Source organism: Melospiza georgiana, chromosome 3 (assembly GCF_028018845.1).
Source record: "Melospiza georgiana isolate bMelGeo1 chromosome 3, bMelGeo1.pri, whole genome shotgun sequence".
In the NCBI taxonomy this organism is placed as follows: domain Eukaryota; kingdom Metazoa; phylum Chordata; class Aves; order Passeriformes; family Passerellidae; genus Melospiza; species Melospiza georgiana.
The window spans coordinates 32,588,947-32,600,557 of NC_080432.1; the positions used below are offsets into that span (position 1 = coordinate 32,588,947).

The window sequence follows — 11,611 nt, forward strand, 5'->3', positions numbered from 1 at the left end:
GCCAAAAACAGTATGATAGGCACTGTGCACGCTCCCCTCCAATCCATCTCAAGTCCGAGCTGCAGTACCCCTGCTGCTTTTCCAATCCCAGGCCTCTCACAGGCAGAGGCTGCCAGAGGAGCTGAGTGGTGCCAAACTGTCTGGTGGTTTTGTGATAGAGCCAGATGGGGACTATGGTGAGATGAAGCTCATTTCCACCCATGAGCTGAGCAAAGATGTGAATTGAAGAGAAGAGATGGAGCAGTGGCCTTTTAGTCCTTACCAGCCGCATAATGATAATGAAAATTAGAATACACTGGGGCCCCTGCACCCCAGACAAAAGTTCTGCACAGAGGTTTACATCCCACAGAAAGGTTTGTTGAGTGAATGTCAAAAAGATCCATAAAATAGCCAAAGTAGTTATTATAGTTTATAGTTGATTTTCTGACTTGCAAAAGAGAAGGACTGTCAGAATGGAATGCAAGACAATGCAAAGAATCTTTGGCCTAGATTTTTTCAGGGAATTATAGAAGGCAAGGTATATGTATTAAAACAAGCAGAGCCTAAATGGTTTTAGATTTACCACGTTAGCTCCTGCAATGCCAATTTAAACTATCACTTTCTATTAAAAAAAAGTTTAAATTGGGTGGTATTCAGTTCTGATTTAGAAACTCAATAGAAACCTAATGTTTAAGTCACAATTGTAGCAGCTGAAACAGTATTTAAAGTTGTAGGCATCCTGACCCAAATAAAAAGGGAAAAAGGAAACCCTTTCCTTTAAAACTATTAGTGTAGACGTGGCTTTAGGGATTGCATCAGCTACTAGGGTTCCAATTTGAGCTTGGGGTTTTTTAAAGATATATATTAGCATTACAATGGAGAGAAAATAGAATTCTGTTATGTTTAACAAGTTTAATCTATGTGCAGAAGCATTAATCTTGACAGAAAGCTAGACACAGCTAAAACAAGTTCTCTGCAGTATATTACTGAGATACTTGGAAAAAAAAACCAAACCTCCAAGCAATGTGTAAAACTTTTAATTTGTAAAGCAAAATTTGTAAACCCCAGGCAAATGCACCTAATTTCCAACAATATTCCAAACTCAGGTGTCAGTACTCTCACTACATCACATCAAGTCTTGGAATCCACATATTTTTTCCATTTTTATCTAAGCATGCTTTTTACTATATGCGATTTATTTAGTATTTTTGGAAGTTTTTCTTTTTTAACTGTAAATTTTACTATCCACATTCTGTTATTTTTGCTCAAGAAACAACCAAATATGAGACTCAATGCACTTTCCAATGTGATGGGGAATAAATGAAACAAAATGCCGTTAACACTTCCTGTCCAGGGGGCATCAGGTGATTGAACTCTGCACAAACCCTGAACATCACAAAAATTATTAAAGTAAATCTCTTTTAAAAAAAGAAGTGCGACTTTTTACAGATACCTAAAGAGAAGAGTAAAAAACAGGTTTATAAAATGTAGTTCAGTTAAATTCCATTGCTTTTACCCATAATCTTCTTCAGTGTTTGCCGAAATCAATGTGAAGCCAAAGAACATATTTCAGAATTCTTCCAGATTATATGCTGGACTGGTTTTCCAAAATAATTTTCAAATACATTGACTCTTGAATCAAAACATGTCTAAACCTCTGATGCTGTACAAATGAAAAATATGCATGTTTCAGCACCTGGGATAAAATCTAAACAAAACATAGGTACAACCCAAATCCATCCTCCACAAAAAAAAAAAAAAAAAAGTTGTGTAGAAAAATGTGAATTCCACTGCTTTTCAAAACTCTGTTGAACAGACATGAAGAATGTATATCTATGGATCTATTAATTTCCATCAAAAATATGAAGGTATTCCCAACCTGCAGTTTATCCTGCCAAAGCCCCCAGCTTTGCAGTTATATCATCATGCTTGTACTGGCATAGCTGCTTTGACAGAGAACATTCACTGTGCCTGTGCAAAGCTATCCCGGAAACGACAGGAGCTCAGAGCATGAAGCACATCCACATTAACAGCATTTTGCCAGAAGAGCCATCAGCCAATCCTAGGAGGGCGTTGCCAAGCTTGAAGCTTTTCTTTGATTTCATCATCAGCACAAGAACCTGCAGGCAAGCTTTGCACTGGTGGTGCAGTGGCAGGTCAGAGATCCACAGAGGCTCTCTCTCAGCAGCCTGACTTTCAGCCAGCACATTCCTCAGCCCCTGGGTGGGCAAAGAACCTGGTGTCAGAATCTTCTCAGCAGATCTGTATGTCCATAACCACCCAGCTATACGTCTCATTAACAAGAATGCTGAATTCCTCCCCTGCTGCCAGAAACATTTTGAGTTCTTATCAAAATATATATGCATATAAATATACACATAAATAAAACCAACATATGTACTCAAGTGGAATTACTTTAATGTCAGCCATTCAAGTTTGGAAGGTCTAGGCCTTGCTTTTATTTTCTGTGAAAGAAAGGAAGACAACTGTTACAAAACCATTTCAAAAAAGCATAATGTGGTTTGTTCTTGAATACCAAAACAATATGAAATAGGTCTGTAAATGCTTCGTTATTTTGGTTTCAACCAATGACATGTATCATCACAAACTTCAGCACCGCTGCAAACAGTGGCAAGCTGCTTAGGAGCATCTGTTTTATTTTACTGTGTCAGCTAGGGCTGTCCATCAGCAACAAAGAGCTATACACAAGAGTGCTTTGCCAGTTAAAGACAAACAGTGTGGGTATTTTATATTCTTTGAATGTACAACTTTTCTGTTTTGCTAAAAGCCACTTAATCAGCTCATGCATGACTCTACCTGCTCTAGAAAAGAACAAGAATAACCTCAACTTAAAAAAGAAAAGAAGAGAGTGAAATAAACTGTTTATTCACATATTTTAATAACAACAGAATCTTCTGTTTAGCAAAGTACTGAAATTCGAAGTCATAAGATAAAAACAAATTCCTTCATTTGAGTGGGGAGATGTTGCTGGTAAATCATTCATACATCGTTTACATCTGTAGTTACCCAAAGAAACCAGAATAAATAAGAAAAGGACTGGACCTCAGAAGTGCAGTGGGATGGAAAAGTCAAGCATTGGCCCACCAGATGTGGTCTGAGGTGCTCTGGCTACATATAACAGAAGGGAAAAGAATAATTTTCCAGGGAGGCAGCTCCTCCTGCATTTCTCCAGTACCTGCTGTGCTGGGAGGGAAGCAGTGGAGCCACTCAGTGTGTGTGATGTGCCACTGATAACTCTAGCATCACTTCTGCCTGTCATCAGGCTGAAATTATTTACAGAAAATGGGATTCACTCCCTGCTAACCCAGAACACAGTGCTTCAAAAGCTTCCACTCACAGGCTTGATTTTTCTGTAACACAGCGAGTACATTTACTGCAATCTCTCAGTTGCTTCTCCTGCCCAAGTAGACCATACAAAATACATGGTCAAGGAAAAGGGTTTTTTTTTCATGTAATAGTGAGTGCCAGGCAAAATCTGCTATTATACTTGTTTAAACCCTCCAAGAATTTTTCCTGACTTTGAAACCTCTGTACCTCAAAAGTCTATGTAACAATTTCCTTTTCCGTTCAGCATTCATCCACACTTATACACAAATTCAGAAAGAAACTCAACCCCATTACCTTTCAAGGAAACATTCTCCTAATTTAGAGCAACAGACACCTTAAAAAATTACATTAAGAAAAATTAAACACTTTTAAAATTTAGTATTATATATTTAATATATGTTACATACATAATATATGTAATTAATTATATATTCCATATTTAATATTACCTTTGGATAGCTATGGGAGTAGGTGTCCAACTTTTACCCTCTAGGTTTGACCACATAAACTTTCAAATTCCTGCAGAAAAAAATTTTTATCTACATATCCATCTACCACTGAATACACAGTGTCATTTAAAAACAAGACTTGAGCTCACAGCAAATGTTGAACTCAATTCTCTTTGAAATAGCTGGGCCAGGATTCAAACAAGAAGTAATGTGCATTTTTGAATTCCCAGTCCTTTCTCCAGGAGCTGAGGATCTTTAACATCCTACCTGCCAAAAATCTGACCACCTTCAGTGCTGAAACATGGCATTAAACACAAAACAATATTTTCATAATTAATATGTGGGAGTTATTATGGGTAGAATTGTGATCTGGATCATGACTCTCTAATGCCACTACAACACACACTGCAGGATCATCTTCTACTTATGTGATGGAAATGGAAAGCTACTATGAGTACAATACCCAAATTTCAAATAGAGGCTGTGACTTCTGGGAATCCTTTAGAGTCTTAACCACTTAAAATCACAGTTCCTGGACAACAATGCATGGTTGAGTTTCAGTTTTGTCAGAAAGCATATACATGAGAAAGAAGAAAGAACTGTTAAGACAATTTGTACTAATATCCAGAACTGTACTTTATAGCACTGGAACAGAGGAACTTAATCCTACAGTTACAATATATTAAATGGTACCTGGCAGGAGCTGTTGGGTAAATTACTTTTATATGTTGGAATGCCATGTCTTGATTCAAAATCTGTTTTATCCATGCTCTTGCTCCTTGGCCAGTATCACCTGTATCACACAGAAGTGTACAAGAATTATGCAGGGCATTTAGCAAGAAAATGATACAATATCAAATATATTTCAGATTGACTTAATTTCAAATTATGAAGTTAATACACTAAAATGCTAAAACAGGACTTTCTAGAACAACTTCAGTTCCCTTTCCAATGCATTCAAAACTTCCTAGAAAAAGACTATAAGAGATGCCACAACGTAAGTTTAATCAATACTTCACTACATTTAATGACTTAAGCATCTCCCAAGCAGATACAAGGTTATTTGTGTCTTACTCTCCTACTTACAGTTGACCATATTTGCTCTTAAGTGATAAACAAAAATCTTGATGAACATCTTAAAAAGTGAGGTAAAATAATTGTTGGTCCCCTTAGAAAAGTTAATTACTTTTACTAGAGAATTTTATGTAACCCACTTCAGAGCGCAGTAAAAAAGATCTTCACGTTTAATTATGCTAACATTGCACATAGGCTTTAAGGGAAAAGATAATTTGTAAAGAGATAGGTTCAGCTAAAATACCTAGCAGACTCTTAAAGAAACTTTAACCACACAGTTCTGTTTGAAAACTAGTTGAGATCCACTCCCAATCTGTTTTTTTCCTAGCCTCACCAACACAGCCTCTGGCCAAAACCCCTGTAGACTGAAGTATTACAAACAGGATGAATTCTTCTGTAGATAGCATTTGCTCCTTTTAAATAAATATACATATATACACCAGACAGTGCCTACAGTTTGTCTTTGCACCACTGCAGTGTATATTCAGCCATAATTTCACTGCCACCCCTCTCAAGAGCAGGCACTAGTAAGTCCTCAGTGTATACAATACTTCAAGCTTAAGCAAATCAGTCCATCAAGAATATATTTTACAGTAGCAAGGATGTTCAACCTAAAAAATCGAGTGGCAGCTCAGCAAACTGGAATTTCACTACTGCCACTCATGCCATAGGACTTCAGTCTTGCTTGAAGTTGAGGTTCCCACATATTATCAACTCAAAATGCTAAAATTCTCTATTATTTTAGTTCAAGTTGTTTGGTTTGACTTTAGAACTTGCTCCATTCTTTTCAATAAAATGGCCAAACCAAAAGAAAAAAAATGCCACTGTCCTTAGCCAGGCTTATTGGCACATTACATGGGCTCATCTGAACAAGGCCACATGAATACACCAATGCATTGTTAAATTTATCATAATTCCCCAATGGAGAAAATCTGCTCTTAAGCATTCTAACAAAATTGAGATGGTTTTTATTTACAAACGTAATTAATGTATCTTCAAAATTAAAACAGAAGGCAAGAAGGATTCAAACCCAGCAATTTTCTTCCTGTTAAGCACAATTAGCATAACTAGAACTAACTGTTCTCTGACCTAAATACTCCACGTGACAAAAAACAGGGTTGCAAAACTGACACAGATCTCACCCTGTGCTAAGTTAAACAGTAAAATCAAAGTTACTTCCTTAACTAAATGCTTCCAAACACACCCCACAAGCATTTTGCTTATGCAAGTACTGTGATCTGAAGTCCACAAGCACCTCTGATTCTTCTGGGACACTCCTGACACACAAGGGTTTCCTCAAGGCTCTTGTCACCTCACTTATAAACAATGTATCTTAGGGAGGCTTGAACTAACACTTTTTTTCCCCTTATACACTGCTTTTGTTTTGTTTTGTTTTGTTTTTTTTCAGTTAGAAAGCCAAGATCTAGGCCTTGCAAATACTTGCACAGAATGAACCTTGAGGTAACTCAACCAACTATCTAAATGATTACAGAATTGGGACTTGGAACTTTACAAATTCCTTAATGATGTAGGATAAATCATTATTCTATTATTTATTCCCACCTCTTAAACTTCACAAAGATCTTCAAAAACCTCTACTGTTATTGAATACAATTTGTCCATGAAAAGGTCACAGAAAACTCAGTAAGACAAAATTTAACTATGACCTGTGTCAAGAACTATCATGGTCCAAATGCTACTCAAATGTGAGCACTTGTATGCTCAGACAATGTATTTTGATTTTAGGAACGGAACTTGGAGGAGAGGGAGGAGGAGACTGTGACATCAAACAAAAGCCAACAAATCTCCTGAAATGCTAGTCTTTCAGGCTCTTTTGAAATTTTAGCATTATATGTTTTGAACACTACAAAAAAAAAAGCAAATGATGGGTGATTCGGCTTTGAGACAGTTTACAAAGTGAAAAAGACTGATGGCAGCTCTATTATCTTCTTCTCCCTCCTTAAGTAAAACATTCCTTTCAAATACTGGCTGTATTTCCAAGTTTTCTTTCTATGCAAAGTTTAAATTTAATGTGTAACATGTAGACTGGACATTAGGAAAAACTTATTCACCAAAAGGGCATTCAAGCACTGGAACAGGCTGCCCAGGAAAGTCACTGAGTCACCATCCCTGGAGGTATTTAAAAGATGTGTAGATGTGGCACTTAAGGACATGGTTTACTGGTGGACTTGGCAGCATTTGGTTAATGGTTGGACTCGATGTTCTAAAAGGCCTTTTCCAGCCTATGATTCTGTGCTTGTTACAACTTGCAAAGTTGTAATGCTCAGCCTAAAAAGCCATTACACACTTGCTATGTCCAGTTGCCTTCCCTGCCAAGCTACAAATGGAACCTCTACCTAAATCTGATGTATAGCACCAGGGTTGTTCTAATACTTTTCTATACCGTTTTGCATTTGCATTCTGCACTTGTTTTAGTTTGTCTGGAGCAAGCATTATGTACAAAATGGATTCATGTAATTTACCACCACTTTCCATCACAAGTGCTGTACAAAGGTTTACAACTCAGGTTTACAGGCCAGCCCACAGCAACAGCACTGTGGCGACTTCTGTTTTAAATTCTATTCTGGAACTGCTAGAAACCAAATAAAACCACCCCATTACAAACATTATGAACAAAATAATATATATTAAAAAAAAAGAAAATTGTAGAGTACTTTAACCACATGTGGAATCAACCTCTAACCATAATCTTCCCTTACTCCTCCAACATTACAGAAAATTATTTCCTCAAGCATTAAAGCATTAGCATTAACAAGAGAGCTGGACACATAAACTCTTTCACTTTCATTCTTTTACTCACAGAATTTTTAAAAAACAGAATTAAACTAGACTATAAAAAAGAAACTGATTTAGTAAGGACACACATCTTTGTTAAACTAAACAGAAGCACAGCTAAAACAAAAGTAAGCAAAAGACAGGGAAAGTGTTGAGCATGTTACCATATGCACATGGCCAGCTCGGTAGTATTGATTCTCAAGGCCTTAGTCTAATAAACCTAAGATTGCTGGTTTTCTTATTTTCTTTTTTTTCCCCCCACATCATGTGTACCTTGTTGTTATTTAGCTCATTAGAAACTACTTTTGAGGAATTAAACCCAACAAAACACATGTTCCCCTCCTGCTCTCAGACCAGTCGCTGATGTAGGCAACTCCCCTCTGCAGAGCATGGCCGTGAAGCCCGTCTGGACATGGACAGGGCCCTTTTGAACAATCAGAAGTTGACAAATGAACACTGGCTTTTAAAGGGTGCCTCATGCCGATTCTAAACCAGCAAGAAACACTTTAACTGGGAAAGTCATCCTCCGAATGTGGCTACTCTCTGAGAAGGGCAATTTAGGGAGTAACAGGACTGGAGGAAACGGCACGAAGTGTAAGGTCGGGTATCAGGAAAAGGTTCTTCACCCAGAGGGTGGCAGGGCACTGGAACCCGCTCCCCAGGGCACTGGTCACAGCACCAGGCAGCCCGACAGAGTGCAAGAAGCCTTCGGAGAGTGCTCTGAGGCCATGGTGTGACTCTCGGGGTGTCCTGTGCAGGGCCAGGAGCTGGCCTGTGATCATCCTGACGTGCCTCTTCCCACTGAGCACGTTCCGTGATCTCCCGGAACGCGTGTGTTCTCACGGAACTCCGGGGACCGCACACGGCTTTGCCGCCCACCGCCTCCACCCTGCGGGCCCGCGGAGGGCAGAGCCGCGGGGACAGGGTCACCTCAAAGCCCTTCCCAGTCCTGGCCACCCTGCCCCGCCGCCCCCCTCCCGCAGCACCGGAGGGGCCGACCCTGCCCGCTTGGCCCGCTCCCGGGAGTGCCCCGTCCCCACGGGCAGCGGGAGAGAAGGGAGGGAAAGCAGGCACCTGAGCCGTGCAGGAAGATGAGGGAGGCGGTGTGCCTGCCCGCGGGGGCCACCACGCTCCGCTGCAGCGCTGCGGGCGCCGCCATGCCCAGCGCTCTCCTCCTCCTCCTCCGGGCCAGCCCTGCCGGTTCCGGGCCTGCCGTCGCCCTGTCTCCGCCCCCCGCTCCTCTGCTGAGGCACCCCGGGCTCTTCTGGCGCCGGACTAGGAAATTTGTCACTGCAGGCACGGCGCTGGGTGAGCAAAGCTTGTTTCCAGGCATCGCGGCCTGGCTCCGGACGCCGTATTTAGCAGTGCCCTGTGACAGGGACCGATCAGCCCCTTCGGTGTCGCACGTGAGAGAGAGAAAGCCCCGCGGGCGTGTGCCCCTGTGGACTCCCTGCCTTTATACGAATTAAGTTGCAGGACTCCTCTGTCTCCTTTTTGGACATGAACCTCTGGCGTTTGTGGGTTTTCCTGGCACACGCGTGCGGGGAGGTGTCGGGCAGCAGCTCACCGGAGCAGCCCTACAAGGGCGAGGCCTGGCTGCAGGAGGGCCGAGGGAAGGCGGATGGCACTGGGGGCTCCTTCCAGCCGCTGCGGAGACTGAAGGACCTGCAAGGAGCACCATGAAAAAGGTCCCGCCGACATTTGACAACTTGTCCGACCTTAATCCATGTCTAAGCACAACTATCCCGGCGCTCTCGCTAGTCTCTACTGAACTGCCATAAGAGTATAAGGAGTAGGAGCTTACTTTTGCACTTTTGAGTAACCTATACACGTTCAAGATCATAATTATTTGTTTTCACCCCACTAGTGCTGTGCAGATCAGCCACTTGCTTTAGCCCTTTGAGGTCTGCGACATGGGACAAGGATAGCCGGCCATAAACTGCACTGCTGCCATTTCACTGGCCAGGTGCAGCGCGACCCGGGGTGAGCAGCGAGTGCACGGATTAGTTTTGCAGTTCATCACAAGGCGTTTTGGCAAGCCATAGGGGCGCACCTGCTAGTTCTTAAAAATGTAATGAAACCCTAGCCTCTTGAGGTAGCACGTTATTACCTACAGAATGGCCTGTGGGTTCAGTAGATGAAACATCAGAGTGTGTGTGTAGTATGAGGAGCATGCTGTGCTTGTATTTCTGTTCAAATTACTGTCCTTAATACTCTATTCCTGTTTATTTAGACCATGAAATCTTAGGGCACTGGTTATTTTGCCCCTCTAGCAAAATGCAGCTATGCAGCTATATTTTTAATATATCTGAAAGAGTTCTGCAGTGAGGCCAAGAAGTAAAGAGAAGGAAAAAAAATCTGATAGTTGGGGAAATGAATAAATTGCATGGTGGGAAGAAATGAAAGGTATATCTAAAATTTTCTATAGTGTCAGTTGTTGAGTTGATGAATACAAAATCTCAGGAGTGTAGTGCCAAAATGAACAAGTCAGTATTGATAGTGTTTAGTAGCTAAGCCACAACTTTCATTTTCCTTTGACTTCCAGTACACAAAACTGATTTTGGTATTTGAGCCATTAAGGCTCATTTATTTTATTAGCCTAGAAGGAAATTTAGTTGTTATTGTTATAGGACAGAGTCACTACTTTAATTATGCTTATTTGCAATTTTTTAATTTGTCTTAACATCTTCCATGAGCAATGTCATTTTTTGAGGATTATTATTTGTGAAGAGTTACTAAACAAAGGTACATCAGTGATGTGTAGCTTTGAAAACACTCTTCTGCACAGTTATGGGAACAAAATGTGATCAGGTTTTTTTAAAGCTTATAAATTCATTCCCTGCCTCTGAGTTACAAGCTTGGAGGTACAAGATTTCTTTGTGCCAACAAATAAAGCTTGATGCCAGAAACAAAATAAAGAATAAAATATCACACTATGCAAAAACAGTACTCAAGGTTTGGAGGATTTTGTGTATTGTTTTTTGTTGTTGTTTGTTTGTTTGTTTTTAAAGAGAAACAATCCAGGCATAAGATTTATCCTTTTTTTCCTGTCAGAAAACAAAGAAAAAGCTAACTTAATCTTTCCCTGAATAAAGGGCTGGCTATTCAGGACTGGCTTCAGGGAAAAGACTAATAATTTTTTTTCAAGAATAAAACAGAGGTCTTCATAGAAACTCGTGAGAGAGTAGGAGCTCTGAACAAACATAAATGGAAAAGTGGTGTGTTACAATTTGAATGACAACAAATATACTGTAATAACTTGTTATTTATACCTGAGGAAAATGTTTTATTTGGTTTCTCTTGAAGTTTATAAATTATATTGAATATTAAAGATTTTAAATGACATTAAATGATTTATGAAATTTAATTAAATTTTTAAAAACCCCCCAAACCCACCCTTCATATGGTAATGGGTATAAATCAAATTCTCAGACTTGGCCAGTAAGTGATTCTATTGTTTCTGGGAGTTTTCTGTTGTCAGAGGAATAAGAGCCCCTTTCCCTTCCCATTTTGCCTTCTACCTAAAGGAGAAGGAAGGAGGAAACATGTCTGGAGTAAGAACTAGAATAGGGTTATAATTCTTTTCCTGGGCCAGAGCTGTAAAGCCAATGAAGCAGAGATGTAGCCTAGAGAAATCGTGGCTCCTAAGAGCTAGTCTTACTAACTGAAAGGACTCTCCTGAATGAATTAATAGTATGTTAATAACTGTAGGAGATTATAGGCAATATGGAAATACCTTGCAAATTTTGTTAAACTAACATATGCTTAAGCTCTAATAATGCTTGTGGTGTTTTACAAGTCTTTCACCGCTGACATGTAACATCTCCAAAAGGAATTTATTACATTTCACAGCGTTAATAAAATGTGATCGCACACCCTTAAAAAACATATTCTGCTGCAATTGCTTCTCTTTTTATTTTTTCTGGTCTTTATGAAATAAATGGGTTACATTGTGACTTAAATGT

The 11,611-nt window shown here is 39.9% G+C and overlaps 1 protein-coding gene across 1 annotated transcript in view; it reads right to left on the reverse strand.

Moving 5' to 3' along the window:
• Positions 1-9,891, reverse strand: part of LYPLAL1 (lysophospholipase like 1) — a 30,783-nt gene extending 20,892 nt beyond the window's left edge. Inside the window, exons 1-2 of the mRNA XM_058021579.1 lie at positions 8,721-9,891; positions 4,470-4,569 (exon numbers count right to left, since the gene is read on the reverse strand). Of these exons, the coding sequence (XP_057877562.1) occupies positions 4,470-4,569; positions 8,721-8,979 (359 nt within the window). The 5' untranslated portion in view covers positions 8,980-9,891. The remainder of the gene's footprint in view (positions 1-4,469; positions 4,570-8,720) is intronic.
• Positions 9,892-11,611: the final 1,720 nt, after the last annotated feature.